Source organism: Sardina pilchardus, chromosome 15, assembly GCF_963854185.1.
Source record: "Sardina pilchardus chromosome 15, fSarPil1.1, whole genome shotgun sequence".
NCBI classification, from domain to species: Eukaryota; Metazoa; Chordata; class Actinopteri; order Clupeiformes; family Clupeidae; genus Sardina; species Sardina pilchardus.
Window position 1 is genome coordinate 30827839 of NC_085008.1, and position 18773 is coordinate 30846611.

The following is an 18773-nucleotide window of genomic DNA, read 5'->3' on the forward strand; positions in this document are numbered from 1 at the left end:
GATGTCATGCATAATAAAAAAAAAAAAAACCCTGAAGAGCAGCGTGTGGGGGGCATCTTAGAAATAAAAAAAAAACAGACTTTAACGATTCCTCAAAGGATTTAGCACGTTATGTTCGCAGCTTGTAATCTCCGCCGCTCCAAGGGGCTAAATGTTTATCCCCATGGTAAATCGAGAAAAGGGCACAGCTTTCAGAGGGGTCCATGCAGAATATATAGTCTAGAAATCTGCAGAGGAGAGGCTGCCCCTTCAAACCTGCCAGACACGCTAATCCCCATCAGCTCAGAGGAAGGCATGGCGATTACTCAAGCCCGAGAACACCTCCACAGACCACCACAGCACCTTTTATTTTACCAACCAGAACTTCTAGTCTTCACTTCACCCATACAATAGGTCTAAAACACCCGGAGTAAAACGGTCAACGCGTTCTACTTCAGTCGGTTACAGATACAGCATAGGTTGCTAAGGTGTAAAAACACCTCTTTTTGGTTGTCCACATTATAGATTACTTATAGATTACTGATGCAGTGGTTGTTGAAACACTGAGAACTGGTGGTACATAACACTGCAAAAAACTCCCCCAAAAAACCCTGATGCATTACTGAGCATCTCCTCGTCTGAGAGATGCAACATCGGCACGTTGCTCATCTCCGAGGCCTGTCTCCGAATCCCTTCAGGACCAGACCGGTAATCCCAAAGGCCAAGCATTGGCACGGATGACAACTTCCTCAATATTTTGACAGGAGCGAGCTCAGGGGGGCTAAACGCGCTCGCTCACAGACATGCTTTCTCACAGCATATTTCACGCTCACATAGAGCTCCGGCTTGAAAGGGGATGGGGGTGGGGCAGAGGGTGGAGGGGATGGGTTGGGTGGGGTTGGGTTGCAGCGAGAACTGGATGATGGTTCCCACATTTTCAGCTCGATTGTTTGCAGAGCAGGGAGAGTCACCCGGAGTGATTTATCGACAACGTTCAAACATAGGGGTTTGATTACATTATGGCTGGTTTGGGTGCTGAGGATAGCTGTGTCTGGGGGAAAGGGTGGGGGGAGGGGGAGAGAGAGAGAGAGAGAGAGAGAGAGAGAGAGAGAGAGAGAGAGAGAGAGAGAGAGACAGAGAGAGAGAGAGAGAGCAGAGTCAACAGGTTTTGTTTCTCTGAGTTTTCGTTTTCGCCTCAGTGACACCAAACCCACACACACACACACACACACACACACACACACACAAACTAAAGAGTTGACTAGCTGTCTGTCTCATTCTTTCTTCCTTGCTCCCTCTCTCCCTCTTACACACACAGAACTGCCTGGTATCTCTGTCTCTCTCTCTTTCATACACACACAGACATAGACACACACACACACACAGCAAATGGAATGCCACAGCTGTTGTGCTCTTTAACTGAAGAAGGAAAAAGCAAATGAGGGGAAAGAAAAACTAAACCACGGTGGAAAAAAGCAAGAAAAAAAAAGAGCACACACACACACACACACATAGCACACAATACGCAAGGAGGAAAAAGAAAAAAGGTGACTCCACGACCCGGAAATAATTCCCGAAGAGGCGGCTTATCAGGAATGCGGTCGGTCTGGCCAGCGAGTGGGGCGGGCCCTGGTTTACAGTTTAACTCGGCTGTCTGTCCCGTGGGGGATGACACAGGCCGGGGAACACCAGGGGGGGCAGGCCAGGGGGAGGGGGGGGTTCTTGTCTGCTGTGGATTGACTTGGCCGACAGCCAATCCAAACACAGGGAAAGCACAGGGGATGGGAGCGGGGGCGCAGGAATTCAGCAAGAGAGGTGCATCCCCAGTCCGAGTCTGCCACGCTCGGGTCAGCGAGCGCTTCCTCTGAAATTGACAGGAAATGACTGTGCGTGTGTGTGTGTGTGTGTGTGTGTGTGTGTGTGTGTGTGTGTGTGTGTGTGTCCTCACAGGGTCCTCTTTCACAGATGGCTCGCTGCTATGGTGAAAGTGTGTGTTATTCTAAGACAGCTTTTTTTGTTGTTTTTTCCAACTTCTTTCCTTCCTCCTACAGGTCTCTGTGATGTCACACAAATAATCCTAGTGCCAAAAGCGTCATCCTGAAGCGTTTGTGCACACACACACACACACACACACACACACACGGCTCTCCTTAGTCTCCCTCGGCGGTTTCAGCAATGTGGTTGTCATGTGCAAACACAAAGGGTTCTACTTTCCTCACAGCAAGCGGGCAGACTATAAACAAGCAGGGTCGTAAAATGGTCTCTGGGTAGTTGGTGAGACTGTTGGTGGGGTTGGGCCGGGGTTCCAGTCCTTAGCTCACCGACTCTTTGGCTGCAGCTGTGGTATGTGGGACAAATTGCATCAGGTAAAGGCACAAGCAGAATGGGAGAAGTTGGGAGGTAGACATGGTCTATGAAGCACACACACAGGAAGGAGCTTAGGATGTAATGCCCTTTTGTATGGAGTGATATGATAGATGTGTTATGCATGAGCGGTCATCTGATTTCATCTGTACTCAAAACACGCTGAAAACTAAAGTCACGGAGGACTGTTGGCAGAAGCAGTGGGCTGAGGCACGTGCACCTTCTGCTGGGCTCTGGCTCCACAAGTACTGGGACTTTTCACATCACACCTTCCTGTGCTGGCAAAACGGTACAGACACAAAGTCGGCACCGTCAGACAGCCACTCGGCCAGTTCCCAGTCTGTTTTCGCCTCAGGCGGCAGTCCCACATAAACCTGGAGCTTAAGCACTGGCCTGATGCCTTAGCAGTGGTGGGTCAAAGCTAACAGTGACTGCTGAGAGTGGTTATTCCATCTGTGGCTCTGCAGTGGTGCTGGGTGACATAACGGATATGGTATCTCTCTGGGCCTGGACTCTTGTTTTGTCATAAAACAAATGCCTCTATCTGGGAACAATTAAAAACACTTCAGCAGGGAAGCGTGAGTCATAGGTCAACGACTCCGTCCACTCGGGCTCTGCGGAGTTAAGAGTGGAACAGTCAGGAAGAGCGATTGCACAGGTCGAGAACTCACATTCTGTTACGGTTTTCGACTCCGCGACCCGGAAATAATTCCTGAGAAGATGGCTTATCAGTAATAGTCAATCCTGTCATTGTGCTTTTCTTTTATGATGCCCTTTCATTTTGCATCTCGTTTGTATTATTTTCATGTTAGGACTGAGCAAGGAAGTACATTTTGTTAGTCAGTTACTGGCGTGACCCAGAAGCATAAAGTTGGATTTTATACCTTTCCTGGCTTCCTTACATTTTGTTTTGGTTAGTTCCAGCTGTTCTGGTAATAAAGTTATGTCTGAAATGCAAAACAATTTACCCAAAAGTGATTATTTTATTTTTAAAAGGGAAAAGAATAAGGGGTGAAATAATAAACATACAGGCATAAGTACACTTTTTGTTTCACATTAGTAATCATTACATTAATTAAAAATACCTTTGTTAATTAATTCTTAATGATAAAAAAGCCTCATGATCAGTGGTCTGAGCATAATAAAAATGATAATGACAAGGCTGATGACCAAATGACAATATAGGTGCAAATTGAGACTGGACTCAAAGCAAGGCTGACCCAAAAGCTGCTCTCCTTGGTGAAGGACAAGGCACCTGGATGTCTGCACTGACAAGAGGTCTCCACTCTAGTTTAGTTGAACTTTAAAACTTTTTCTTTTTTTTTGGACAAGGAGGCAACCCACATTAGTATCCTCTTTTGAGGGGCAGGTGCTGTTTTAGCATTTGAAGTCTTTCAGTTTGATACAATAAGGGTTTCTAGTAGGCGGTGCATAAAACACCATAGCATTACGCAGCAATGACAATTTGCAAACAAATAAAGCATCAAAAGTGGCTTTGGAGTGCGTATGAGTAAGAGTGGCAGGAGAGGGCAAATGTACAGGTCACCTTGCTTTGACTGCAGCAAACAGGACACTGAGGGAAACAGCTTGAGTTTCACACACTGAATGGCAAGTGCTCTCTGAATCCAATTCCTATGACTTATAATAAAAAGCTAAAAAAAGACAATCAGGTAAAAGTGACCTTTACATGTAAACTGTTTAAAACTAGCTTTGAGGATTTGACGCAAATCATCATTTTTTGTATGTGGCTGTGCCACAGAAACCCAAACAGCAACATATAGTCAACAGACTGGTCATCTATTTTTTGTGTCAAGTAATGAGGTGAAGGTGCAGCTCAAACACACGCCTCAGATCCACAAGCGGATTTCCCTCAATTTCCCTTCAAACCATTTGTGTGGCAGCATTACTCGCCGCTAAGCCTGCGCTAATGCCTTGGTGACAAACCAGCGGGAGAGTGGAAACTGGGGGAGGGGAGGGGAGGTGAGGTGTGGTGATGTGTGAGTGTGTGTTTAAGTACATGTCGTGTGTGTGTGTGTGTGTGTGTGTGTGTGTGTGTGTGTGTGTGTGTGTGTGTGTGTGTGTATATATGCAAAGAGGGGTGAGGGGGTTCAAAGGGTCCACAGACTCTGGACTCTGGTGAACTCCAGCAGGGGGTCCAAGCAAGGGTGCGTGTGGACGGGGTGACTCGTGGTCAAGGTTTGTGCTGGACTCTGGGGGGTTAGGGTGATGGGCCACTGGAGGGGGAGAGGGAAAGAGGCGGGTAGGAAGACCGACAGGTGGCCAACCAGAAGCCCTCAGAGAGTTTTAGAGAGCACTCTAGAGGGAGCGTGCTGGGTGGACACCTGTCCGTCTCCCGACCCCACCGTCCACCCCCTCCACCCCCCACATGCCCCCAGGGAGCGGGACAGACTGCAGGGGAGACGTGTCACTTCCCACGGCCTCGCTTGTGAGAGTAGAGAGGTGCCGCATGGACCCACAACACGGGTAGGGACACATCCCACACAGACATGAGTGAGTGTATGCAGTCCCTCAAAATGACAATGAGAAAAGACTGACTCTGATCTGGTTCATGCTGCTCATCTTCTCATCTCAGAAAATTAGTCCATTTGACTTCTGATCTTAAGCTACTTTTTTTTCACATAATGCAGGGCAGCACAGAAGGGATTTCTTTTGTGACTGAAATGTGCCGCGAATGATAGACTGAGCAACTTATTCTCATGCTATTCAAGTTTTTGGGCAACATTCACCGAGACATCAACTGAACACGCATGTACCCCTGACACTAAATAGTTATAAATTCCATTCCTAAACCTGGTGGCGCTGGTGCTTTAAAAAGCTGCCCAGTCCATCATAAGCCTGACTGTGAGGGCCCAATAGTAGCCCAAGTCAGCCATGGCCAATGGAGAATACACTGACCGAATGAGAAAATGGAGTCACTTGGAGGCAGGGGAAGGAGAGGAGAAGAGCACATAAAAGCTTCCACCGCCACTTGCAAGCACGCAGACACACACACACACACACACACACACACACACAATGATTTGAAATCACAGAAAAAGAATGAGAGGGAGAGGGTGAGAGAGAGAGACCAAGAGTAGGGGTATAAACCGCCCTTTGGCAGTCCCAGGCAGGTTAGAATGGCAGGAAATTAAAGAGGGGATTGTTGGGCAGACGCAACGGAGGAAATGACATCAGTCTGTGTAACGAAAAACATTGCTAGCAACCCCCCCCCCCCTCACTAGCCCTCCATCCCCTCCTTAAGGGGTCAGGAGCACTCCATGTACCATGGCACGGAATCAGCGTTCCCGACCCGAGGAACCGAGAACCTCACCAACCAAACGACATGCCTGTGGGCTGGCGGCTGGACAGAAGCAACAGTGCTGTGGGGGCTGGCGAACCAAGCACCACTCCATTTCATATCAAATGCACACACACACACAAACACACGCACACGCACACACTCTCCACCACTTATAGGAGTCCAGAGGATGTGCTATGGCAAAGTTTACATTATCAAATAGAGCCACATGAACTGTGAATGCATACGACCACAGCGGAGACATGTGGAAAGGGGATCTTCACCGAACTGCTTGATGCGAAAAGTGCAATGATCTAAGGCTGGAGGCTTCGCAAAGCTCCTGAAGTACTCACGAAAGAGCTATTGCTATATATATATAAAAAAAGAAAAAGGCACAGGAGTCAAGAGTATGGGTATGTGGTTATGAGCATTTATGTGCTAGAAAAGTTAAAAAGTGTATTTACAGTACCTGAATCAAAAGCATTCAAATGTTTACATAAACTAAAAACACTACATTGCCACGAGCTATGCATTCTAGATTATTCACAGACACTCATGCTGTGAACAGCTCTGCATGAGGCAAAATATACGATCTGCTTGTCCTACCAACAATGTTATTTTTTCTTCCAATAGGGTCCTACTGACCACCATCTACTGCTGTATATGAAGCACGAGGTAGTGAACACTACCATTGACTTCATATACACATGGCCTCTATGTTACATTCGCTTGGTTAGCAGAGGTACCGACAGCATATGCACTTGATCTGGCTCAGCTCACTATACTGCTTACATTCTTCCACCGAAAAGTAGCTGCAAGACCGGCTCCAGCCCCGGAATTTTAAACAGGACGTTCTGCAGCCAAATCCCAGGGAGCTCACAACTAATTCCAGCCAGAAATGTGTGCACCCTTCTTCAATATATGTACCTATACTACATATGGTGAAGCACCACAGCATGCATTAATATGCTTGAGCTAGGAGACTTAAAAAAATGTGTTAGGGGGGTGGGGGGTATCACAGGCGTATGAGGATTGGCTCCTCACCAGCAGGGGTCAGTAAGGAGCGAATACCTCGCCACAATGACTGAAGAGAGGGATTAAGGCTCGACCAAACTTTGGCCTGGTTTGCTGCTCAGCATTGGAAATCGCCGAAACTCGCACCCCTTGCTCGACAATGAACACCGGCTTCCTGCAATTTAAATTAAGCCCTGAGTAGAACAGCACAATAAAAGCGCTCTTAAACTGAGCCCTGTGAAAGGATCGAGTTCCAGCCGTTTTTGTATTTGGTGTTCCTTCAAAGAATTCAGCATGAAAGGTTTCAGCATGAAATGGAAAGGGTGGAAAAAAAACTAAATGTCTGGGGACTGTACACTTCTTAAGCATAGGCATACTTATCTAGTCCTCAAAAATCCATAGCAACAGTTAGTCTAAGCTTCACATCTAATTGTTCCTTTTGAAATCCATAGCTTTACTGTCCAAGAACAATTACTGAAGTCAGTGCTTCAAAAAAACACAACATACAACCATGGCTGTTGTTCTGGGATTCAAATTGGATTGGCACATGATACATATATTAAAAATCACTTACATTGTCTTTTGTCATCAAGAAAAGGCACATTCATGTCAATACTAGGAACAAAACGTTTTCAAATTAATATTCCTTCACAGGTTGAAAAAATGATCTTCATATACCACCACCAACCACATTCACACATACACACAACGCTACAAGTGCTAAAAAGCTACACCACAACAGACTTTGAGCTTGAATCTTGAGTTGAGAATAAAGGAGTGATAAGTGATTCAGAGAGGAGTGAATGGAAACCGACATAGAAAGGAGTGCTAAGAGGTTATAAAGAGCATATTATAATAGCGAAAACACATCTAAAAGAAGCACAAAGTACCAACGACCATTATTGCGTCTCGCTAAGACTTCTCACTACGGACACTTGAGCAACTGCCCGCTAGCAACATAGCAGGGGTTGATCATGTAGCCCTCGACTCGAGAATACTGCCCACCGAAAACTACCATCAAATGTCATGACTTAGAAAGTGCTGCAAAGGTAAACACAGGACAACCTCCTCCTCCCACCAGCAAGAACAACAAGAGCAAGAATCACAACCAGGCGCAGCCTCCGTGAACCCGAAAACCACAAGACAAGTTCGTAAGGCAAGAAAAGTAAGAAAGCAAGAAAAACAGAAAGGTTGAGGGGATTGGACTATTACAACTATGGCTACCACTATTACTAATACTACAACTACTACAGCTATGGCTAGTCACAATAAAGTGCCAAGTCATTTTCAGCATTTTAGAGGGGACGCTTGGCGGTACAGTCGGCATTGGGTCAAAGCCACTCATCCCAGGGATGGTGCTTCGGCTGGTTTAGGGGGACAGAGGGGGAGGTTTGGAGAGGTCTTCCCTCTCGAACGCTAACACGAGTTACATTTTCAGGTGGCCGGGGCCCGGAGGGTCGCCCATGCCTAGCGCCCGCAGGTTGTGGCACTCGAGCAGGAAGCCCTCCACCCCAGTGCCCCCGTCCACCAGAGGGTTGGCATAGAAGAGGTTCTGCTCGGGGGGCAGGCCGGCGTCCGAGCCCCAGTCGGAGTCGGAGGCCGAGCTGGCGTTGTCCGAGCCCTCGGTGGCCGTGGGCGGGTAGCTGAGCTGCTCCAGCTGCTCCACCAGCTCGCCGAACTGCACGGCCGAGCTGGCGCCCGAGCGCACCGAGCACGCCGGGAAGTTGACCATGGAGCTGGCCTCCGACAGGTCCTCCGAGCCGGGCAGGCGCAGGGAGGAGGCCGAGTCGGGCCCGCCGGACAGGCCCAGCGGGAAGGAGAGCGAGAGCGCGTCGCCAGCGGCCGAGCCCAGCGGCAGCGGGTCCAGGGAGCTGCACTCGGAGCGGTTGTTGACCAGCGAGCTGGTCTCCGAGCGCCCGCGCGAGCTCAGCACTCCGTACGGGAGACCACCGCCGCTCAGCTCCTCCAGGCCCAGGCCGTAGTGGTCAGACAGGGCCCGGTCCATGCTGCCCTCGCCGTTCAGCTCCCTCCCCAGCTCTTCCTCCTCCTCCTCCTCCTCCTCCTCCAGGTAGGGGAAGCGGCCGGCTTTCTCGTCGAAGCCGAACGAGTAGGCCTCGGCGCCGCCGGCGTAGAAGGACATCTCGGCCGGGTCGTCGTCGATGTACTCCTCGGACACCTGCAGGTGCGGGTAGCGGCCGGGGCTGGACGCCGCCGGCAACGGTTGCCGGCCACGCAACAGCTCGGCCTCGAAGGCCTCGGGGGTTAAAACGCCCTTCCTCTCCCCCACCCCCCCGACCCCTCCACCTCCTCCACCTCCTCCTCCTCCAACACGACCAGACACCCCCCTTCCCCCAACCCACTCCCCGCTATCCTCATTGCCATTTTGGGAGCTGCGCTGCACGGGACAGGAGAGGCTACTCTCTACACACACAAACGAGGGGCCGCAGTCTCCTGCAGTGGCCCGGTTACTAGTGGCACCTTGGAAGGCGTAGTGGGACGGGGGCGAGGTGGCGGCGGCCTTGACCGGGTCCTCCGTCGGGGGGCTGGGGGGCCGGGCAGGCTGCTGCTGCTGCTGCTGGAAGTGGAGCTGCTGGTGCTGGAGCTGCTGGCTGTGCGGGAAGGCAGGCGGGCTGTGGTGCGGCTGCTGCAGCTGGGTCTGGGGCTCCAGGCGCAGGGGAGAGCCACCGCTGATGGGCAGGGAGTGGAAGGAGACGGTGGCCGACGCAGGAGAGCCGGGGAGACGCAGGCTGTCGTTGAAGGACAGGCTCTGTAGGAGCAGGAGAGAAAGAGAAAGAGAAAGAGAAAGAGAGATACAGAGAGGACAAGATGGGTGGAGGTGAAAATGTATGGAGGAGTCATATTGAGGTGCAGTGGAATAGGTATCCAGGTGGAATGGATGAGATGGTGGTAATGAGAGATGGGAGGGAAGGAGAAAGACAATACAGGTTTAAAAAAGGTATTAAGTGTGCACCTGAATCTAAACCTTGAACTTATTTCACTGAATAAACTATGCCTGGTCAGGATACAGGGGGGATGGTAAAGGAACTAAACAAAACAAATAAATACTTCTCAAGACTTCTCTACTAACCTGTTTAGGGAAATCAGCTGCTAGGGATCGGGCAGACATGCGGATCTTGCTGTTCCTCCTGTCAGAGAGAGAGAGAAGCCGTCAGATCAGGGATTAATGCAAACACAGAGGCACAGGAGACAATCCGTAGTTCCCCCCAAAACAACCCCCACTCCCACCCAAACAACCCCCCTGCAATCCCCATAAACCCACCTACCATCACAATCCCAGACTCTTCTCAACCACCCACACATTGTGTTCTGTGTTGCCTGTTATCTGATGGATCACCGGACTGACTAAACAAATGCAATGCAAATGTCTACCTGTGGCCATGAAACAAAATACACCCCCCCCCCACACACACACACACACCTCTCAGCAAAGTTCTACCCAAATCAGAGATCCTCATCTCCACCCAAAGCTCACACACCTCTGGTATGGAGTCCTTCGCGCTCCGCTGTCCCTCACATACTCCACCAGTTGCTTCTGCGTGCGCCCACTGCTCAGAGACAAAGACAGCATTAGGGCCCTGACAATAGGCCTGCCACAACATGGAGGAGCAGGGCTGACAGACCGGGCCTGGCCTTTTAACCACACAGTGACCAGTGACAATGACACTAACAGATGTTAGACAGAACGACACACACACATAACTCCAGACGCATTCTGCACAGATACACAACCCTTGACATAGAACACACACATCTGCGTGCACACACACACACACACACACACACACACACACACACCTGTATCTGAAGGAGGATCCTCGGCTGAAGAGGATGGCTTTGGCCTTGGGCTGTGGCTGATCGTATAGGCGGAAGAAGGAGTGGTGCTCCACGCAGTTCTTCCAGAAGATCTTACACTGGTCCCTGCTGGCCATCAGGAACTCTAGTGTGTCCTGGTGAGGGCCCTGACAGCACCAAGAAAACAGGCCAACATGAGCACTCTGCAGGAACCACAGCATACAGACAATTCCATGCAAGGAAAGCACATGGTGCAGAATGCAGCCAGTTCAAATAACTGTGACCTCTGATTCCTTTTCATCCATCTCATCTATTTGCATCTATTTGTATGTTGTAGCACAAAGACAGGCATGCATCAGTAGCAGACTAAGATCAGGATAGGCATCAGCTCAGCTATCTCTAGAAGCTTCCATGTTCAACTTGGCCGACTCACATGTACTTCCGGGTGGAGTTTAATGAGGAACCGCTTCCTTTTGAAGCTCAGCTTACGGATCTTTGACCAGTTGAAGGTGTTGATTTTCGTGTTGCCCTGAGAGGAATGGTCAGTCATTAGAAAGGATTTGAGAGGATGTGCATGGTTAGATGATGCTGTGTCTATATGTGCACTCCGTCATAAGTTGAAAAGGGGCACCACAGGAGATGAGATCAGGCCTCACCTGGAACACCTGCAGGCCCATGTGGGCTACAGACAGGTTGATCTTGGTGCCCTCACGGTCGGCCGCCGGGTGGAACCGCACGCCGTACATCTCCAGCTTCCGGGCAATCTCCAGCACCTGGAAGTCCGACTCTGCGGGAGTCTGACCACTGCAGGACACAGAAGGAGCAAGACACTTGAGGGAGTGGACAAAAAAGTAAAAAAAAACCATATAAAATATAAAAAAGACAGCAAGAGGGAGATAAAGTGTGAGAAATGGATACAGAGAGAATGGACAGTCTGATATCTGTGCTTTTTTCCATTGCAAAAGGCATGTGATTTCCCTCTGGTTAGTTGTTAGAGCTTATTGACATGAATGTGGTGCAAAGCTCCAGCACGTTAACACATGTGGACATGGTGTGGCTTTTGTGTAATCACTTTACAGAGAGGGGGGGTGCGAATGAATGGCTTCTTTGCAATCTCCATCAAAACTAGGAACAATTTGCAGCTGCACACTAATACACACACACACACACAAAAACCACTGTACACTATAGTTCAACTCCATTCATCTGTTCCTGGAAACGGAAATGAAAAGAAAAAAATCTTTTTTCCAATCAGATTAAAGTTACAATTTAACCATCTTTGCCTCCCTACTGCGACCCCCTGCTCCCATTCCCCAAACCTCCTCCTAACACGATGGGAACTGTCCAGGCTCTGTCTGCAAGCGTGGGGCAATTACAACCAAACCCTCTGTGTGTGTGTGTGTGTGTGTGTGTGTGTGTGTGTGGGAGAGGAGGGTGGCGAGCCACCCAATCATCTACATGTTTGCCACTGAGGCCAAGACTAATGGGCTGGCTAGGAGGCCAGGCTGGCAGGGTTCCAGATCATCAGCGCATTCTAATTTTGCTCATCCTATAAGCTGTGAAATCTCCTTAGGCCACCCCTCCACCAGCGCCACCCTCCTCCTCCTCCTCCTCCTCCTCCTCCTTCCTCCTCGTCCACCCCTCCCGCCCTTGTTGGCCTGCGCTGGCCGTATGGCTAATCAACAGCCTGGAGCTCCAGGGGATTAGAGCCAGAGGCCAGGGGCCAGCCGGCCCACTGCCCTCCCACGTAATGTGGGAGAGAGAGGGGGAGAGAGAGATTGAGAAAGAGAGAGAGAGAGACGGAGAGAGAGAAAGAGGAGGAGAAAGAGAGAGCGAGAGAGAAAAATTGAGAGAGAGAATGAAAGAGAAAGAGAAAGAAAGAGAGACTCATTGGAAGAGGAGGTAGAGTGAGAAAACAATCTTGGTTGTAAAGCTATGTCCAAGACTGATAGAGCTGTGATTGGGTTAACTCAAAGTTTACATACACTACCCACTACATTTACCACATGATTTAAGCCTTCTGAGAAATTGGATGCTGTAACACTGCGGGCTAGGGGCAGTAATATTAGGCAAATGTGGATGCAGTCCATTCTTATTGTTATGTCTTTCGTTAGCCGTGTTCCACGCGTCCTCTCCTGTTACTGGTGCTGAGGGAGATCATTCTTGGGTTTCAGGACCCGAGCACTACAAAGCTCACCAAAACCGCCCACCGAAACGAACCCTCCACGAACAACAGCTGCTTGCCATTATGCATGCCTAATCCGTGTTTGTGTGTCTTCCAGCCGCGATTGGCCTCACAAGTTCACGAGGACACTAACACACACACACACACACACACACACACACACCAATACATGCTTGCCAGCATAACAATTGCGACGGGTAATAAGTCACAATTAAAGTGTGTGCTGTTGTGGTCACCGTTCCAGAGGAGGACACATTTTTCTAGAAGGTGCACAACAACAATCCATCACTTGACCACAAACCTTGGCTAGGGCGCATGTGAACCTGTAGCGAGTGGAGCACTTGGGAGTTTGCCGTGTGATCTCTGTCCAGTGGCGGGCGGTACAAACACTCTCGTGCCGCAGCGGTAAGGAGCGGCGCAGAGGGCAACTGCACAAAGCCTTTACAAATACCACGTTTATGGCCCATCCAGAATGCGGTGGAAAATTCCTACAAACGGTGGCGTTAAATCACAGCACGCTTGAAAACCCCACACCGTGAAAATGCAAACCTCTGACGGATAGAGAGCGCGACAGAGAGAGAGAGAGAGAGAGAGAGAGAGAGAGAGAGAGAGGGGGGGGGGGTTAAGTGTGAGGGATTGAGAAAGGTTACCGGGGAACACTGGCATGTTCATGCTTTTGCGCAAGAAACCCACTGGAACTAAAGTGAACTCTCAGAGATCGAGATGTTCTCAACCTTCAGTCCACCTCCAGCACGCAGAAACAGAGATGCGTTCAAATTTGGCAAATAGTGGTGAACGTTCGTGGTGAACATGTTTTCTTTGAACAGTTAAATTTGAACGATTTGGTGTTAACATTCCATTCTAACAGTAATTGCATTGTTGCGTTCGTCAAACTCACGTCCAGTTCCACTGTATGTTCGCGGCGCACCACCTCCTCAGACTGTTTGCGATTGTTAGCAAACGTTCGGCAAAAACTCAAGGCTAACGGAATACTGTTTGCGAACGTTCGCAAAACATTCGCCTACATTCGTGAACTTGAACGCACCTCAGGAGAGCACAGAGAGGCATACATAGAGGAGGGAGGAGGGGTCGCGGATCTACCCTCTGGTTAACGGCGCCATTGCATGTCATGTCATTCTATGTGTTTTGGGCATGGGGCCGAAGCTGAACAAGTCTTACAGGTGTCGCCGGTGCAGCTCCATGATCTTCTCCTGTACGCGCTCCTGATAGGGCAGCAGCTTGTTCATCTTCAGGTACTCTCGGTCCGCCACGTCGTCATAGTCGCCGATCTCCGCTGCGGTGGCCAGGAGAGAGACGGGGAAGTGAGTCAGTGGATTGATTTGACAGAGCAACGTGATCAAGTGAATGAGTCAGCAACCGGCAGACAGAGTCCAAAATAATGGGAAGCGCTATCAACGGCAGCTCCTATTCCTTTTCATTTAGTTTGTTATTGTTTAAGAAAACATACCAAAAGTTTAGCAACACAACGTCCAAAAGAAGATTTAAGAAAATCCACATCGCTCAATCATTGTGGTCAACTGTGTGTTCTTAAAAGAATAGAGTACTCGTTTGAGGGCTTAAAAGGACAAAAATTGTTTCTCTAACAACAGAGGGCCCTGTGTGTGTCCGTGTCTGTCCGTGTGTGCGTGTGTGTGTGTGCGCGCGCGCGCACACAAATGTGTGGGGAGAAGGTGGATACTTACACTGCACCAGGTGAGAGGCCAGAAGCGCACCAGTGTTCTCCGTGCAGGTGAGCCTCCCTTCTATCAGATCCCTCTTCATCTGCAGAGAGAACAGGTACCTGCAGGAACACACACACACACACACACACACAGTGTTAACATTAGGTAAAGCGCATGTGTGTAAAGCTGGAGCGCTTGCTCCATACAGAGCATGACTCCTCAGGTGCAGGGCAACTGGGCAGAGAGCTCCATCACTTGCCTGGTGTACTCCTCCTGCAGCTGGCCAGGGTCTGGGGGAAAGAACTTCACTGAGAGTCTAAAGAGTGTGTTCACAGGCCCTGGAAACAAACACACACACACACACACATTAAAATACATTCAAACAAAGAGAACCACTGGCATGGTCTTTCCTTTTTACATGCCATGTTTGGGCATTTATTTTAGACAAATAAATATAATGGTGATGTTAACGCCTTCACTCACTTCTCACTTGCCTGACCACGAGCTTTGTCGGCTCCAGCCATACCTGAAATTCAGATGCATAATCAGATTAGTTCTGCAACAACGTGCGCCAATTAAAGACAAATGCCTGCGCTGTTGGCTACCTCCACGCCTCCCCACTCGGGTTTCTCTGGTCCATGCCAAATGTTTGAACTGAAAACGCAGATAAAACCAAGGGAGAGCCACAGACGTGAGAGTGACGTGCTTGGCTGCTTGTGTGAGTGTTTGAGATTGAAATATGCTGGCGTGATGGAAAAATGCTGGCACAGTATGTATGGAATGTGTGTGTGTGTGTGTGTGTGTGTGTGTGTGTGTGTGTGTGTGTGTGTGTGTGTGTGTGTGTGTGTGTGTGTGTATGTGTAACTGAACATGTGTGTATTTGCGTGTGAGTGAGAAACTACATGCAGTTTATTTGGAGTGTGTTTATAAAGAGTGCACACATCTACGGATTGAAATGAAAAACATACTTGTGTGTTTATGCAAACTCCATGGTGGGCACACACCAGTGCCAGCCATATAAACCTGTGTACGTCTGTGCGTGAGTGCGTGCGTGGGGATATGAAATTTGTCCGTGTCACTGCTGAAAAAGGAGCTTTCTACTCTACCCCCCACCCCCTAAAGAACATCTGGGCCCAATCGAGGGAGGAATGCCCCTTCCATCACCACACCTCCACCCCTCCCTTCATCCCCCACACTTCTTCTGCAAGCGGGACACGAGGCAACATTCACCCCTCGCCCCCCACCCCACACGGAACACCTGACGACCTCTGACCCCCTCGGCAGACACTCTCTCCAATGAGACGCTTGACAGACGCCTTCACTTCTCACGTTGGCCTGATGAAAAAGCAGCCTTCTCTAAACAGCACCCTATGAGGGCAGTAGCTGCACCTGAGACCCCCACCTCATCTCTTCTGGGCTTTTCCCTCTACAGAGGCACTCCACACCGAGCACCACATCTGTCAGTTAGTGGGTGGAGGGCCTGCTCCCCCCCCACCCCCCTCCAAAGAAACTGGATGTTGCTTCATGGGGGAAATATGTGAAGGTGAAACTGCTCCACGTCGCCAGTTACGCTCAGTGTGGAGCAGCGACGCCCAAGTTTTCCATGCCCACTCACGCTCACGCCAGCCAAATCCGTGGGCCTCATTGGCGTGCCTAGCAGAACATAACAACAGCATAAGGGTCTCTTTAAAACGCCCAAAGGCTCTTCAAGCTCCACTGGACTCCCTTGCAGCATATACCTCACACCGTTTACTAGCTGTAAGTGCGGCATTTCTGAATCTCTCCAGCAAAAATAAGCCTTTTGGGGGAAATGAGAACTTCTTCTAGTCTCCTATGGAGATCATCTTTGATCTGAGAACCAAACATCTGCCAGTGATCCATCTCCTCATCCAACCATTTCACCTTTTCCCACCGTGCTCATTCGAAGTTTTAAAAAGGCTTACATTACTGAGCTCTGAGAAGTGTCCTCCTCTTTAAACAATGTCAGCTAGATTGTTGAGAAATGTTAATGAAGGAACTGATGTTCTATAAACCTAGGCATGCATGACTCATGGATTTCCATCAGAACAGCTGCAGAGGGATGACTGTACATCATTATGTGTTATGGAGGATTTTACAGGAGGAGGAGAGGAAGTGTAGGAGGACCAGACGGTGGAGGTGAGGATATAGGTGTGTCTGTCTTACCCAATTCATCTGCATGTTCTGAAACTCCAGGCCAAAGTAATCGCTCTCAATGAGATTGCACCGGCGGAAGACTTCAATCAGGAGGACCTGTCCATCAGCCTTAGTCTGCAAATGAGAGAGAGAGGGGGGGAGGGAGAAGAGGGATATTAGTCCTTGATACCTTGCAAATGCTGAACCATACAGTAACCACAGAGTACAGTTAATAACACTGTCTAACCTGATGCACACAATTTGGCAATGAGCTTAACATTACATCATACCATGCAGGTGATCACACATGCTAACAATATCTGCAAAGCTGATGGGCCAACTTTAATGTACAGACCATAATGTATGCCATCTTAATGGTGGTCTCAGGCTGTGAACAGTGCATGGTATACATTAAAATCTATATGTTGGCTGGAGAGATATTTGCATTACTCATGTTTCAGGCCCCTCGGCCATTTACAAGCAGTCAGTCATCATGAATGGAAAAACACTGGGGGTTACTGGAGGTAATGAGTGTTTGTGGAGAGGGCAGCCTCATCTGCTGTGAGCTATGGGGAGAGAGAAAGAGATGGCTGGGGGTAATGGGTGTTGGGGAAACATATCTGCGGTGGAGATGTGAATCATCTACCGTTCCATGTGCGTAGAGATGTGTGCGCGCGCACGCACACACCATAAGGGCTTCCACAGCGGCCACAAGTACTTTCCTGTCTAATTTCTGGCGGGGACAACCATGTACTTTCCCTGATTTTTGTCTGCTTATTTGTAAACAACAAATCCATTTTTTGCCACCTGTTGTATCAGTGACCATACTCTAGGGACATACTCAAGTCTAGGTAAGTATGTGAGTGTGTGTCCGATTGTGAGTACCGGTATGTGTGTCTTTATGCCCAAGGGGGCTGCCCTTTAAAACTCTCTACCTTCACTGGGATGCAGGGTTTGGTTTTACTAAACGAAGGACTAATTACTATGTAGCAAGAGCACACTACTCTTGGGGTTTGGAACTCTACCCTGTGACTTTCAGAGAAAATTACACAGTGGGCCATCTGTTTGCAATGTAGAATGTATTTTTTCTGCACTAAAAACAGCCTGGCTTGTATTGGCAAGGACAGGCTCCATGTTTTTTTTTTTTTCCCAAAGTAATGCGTTATTCAACGGAGAGAGTTTGTTCAGCAGCAAACTTTGTATTACATTGATGCCTTTTATGCAGGGAAAATGGAATACGGAACTATGGGAGGAATGACTGAAAGAGTTACAAATGTAACAGCCTCTGGCTGAGATTTGAGCTTGCACACAAACCCCAAGGCCAAAACGAGTCAGAAGAGACTGTCAATAGAATGCATTTGAAATTGTAAGAGGCCGTGAGGATTTAGTGTAACTTCAGGTAATGAAAGAGGACAACCCTGGAAACAACAGAAAAAGCCAAATCTCTCTGTGAATAATCAGAGGGAGAGAGAGAGAGAGAGAGAGATTCTGTGTAAAGAGAGAAGAGTGCAGTGAGAGAAACACTAAGACAGACAATGGCAGACATTGACACAATAACGGAAAAAAAAGTCAAGTTGGAGGACTGAGATAGAGCTACCTAGGAGGACGGTGAGTGCTTTTGGGTGGAGTGGAGGCCCATGCCGGCCTGACTTGTGTGAATCATTAGCCAGCTGCAGGAATGCTCCAGTGGCTGGGGGTGTAAATAAACTCCAGCAGAGAATCCCTCTCAGTGGAGCCACAGCCATGTCCCCCGCACTGCAAACACTTCACTCCACTCCTGCCCACCAAATTACTGCCAGACTGATGAGCCAGGAAATGTGTGTGTGTGCGTGTGTGTGTGTGTGTGTGTGTGTGTGTGTGAAATTATTAACAGAACAGGTTGTTGCACTGAGAGTCTCACTTTCCTTTGCCTCATGGGCCATACTCTAAAGGTAGAGCACTCGGTGAGAGTAAGACAGGGACAGAGGGTCAGGGTGAGACAAAGATAGAAAGAGAAACAGAGAGAGTGAGGGTGAAAGTGAGACAGGTCCCCCCCCCACCCCCTCCCCTCCCCTGTGCCCGTTCTCTCCCACGTTGTTCCCTCCTGCAAGATTCGAGTCCCAGCGCTCCACTTCATCCTCACCCACTGGCCGCGTGCTATTCCAGTGAGGAATTTCCTCCCCGCTGCCAAGAGTCGGCAGGTAATTTCCCTCCGCGCGGCTTCGCTATGGCCTCAGCCAAGCCGTGATATCGGCGGCAGCGATCGCTCCGCTTTGCTTCACAGACAAACGGGGTGTGGCATCAA

At 49.3% G+C, this 18773-nt stretch overlaps 1 protein-coding gene across 4 annotated transcripts in view; it reads right to left on the reverse strand.

Annotated features, from left to right (window-relative positions):
* The window catches only part of farp2 (FERM, RhoGEF and pleckstrin domain protein 2), a 45952-nt gene that overhangs the window by 13311 nt on the left and 13868 nt on the right, over nt 1-18773 (reverse strand). For all 4 annotated transcript variants that reach the window (XM_062557101.1, XM_062557099.1, XM_062557100.1 and 1 more), the window contains exons 3-13: nt 16520-16624; nt 14819-14861; nt 14595-14673; nt 14357-14454; nt 13833-13947; nt 11125-11272; nt 10902-10997; nt 10472-10635; nt 10153-10221; nt 9744-9801; nt 9134-9422 (exon numbers count right to left, since the gene is read on the reverse strand). In XM_062557101.1, coding sequence (XP_062413085.1) covers nt 9134-9422; nt 9744-9801; nt 10153-10221; nt 10472-10635; nt 10902-10997; nt 11125-11272; nt 13833-13947; nt 14357-14454; nt 14595-14673; nt 14819-14861; nt 16520-16624 — 1264 coding nt within the window. The remainder of the gene's footprint in view (nt 1-9133; nt 9423-9743; nt 9802-10152; nt 10222-10471; nt 10636-10901; nt 10998-11124; nt 11273-13832; nt 13948-14356; nt 14455-14594; nt 14674-14818; nt 14862-16519; nt 16625-18773) is intronic.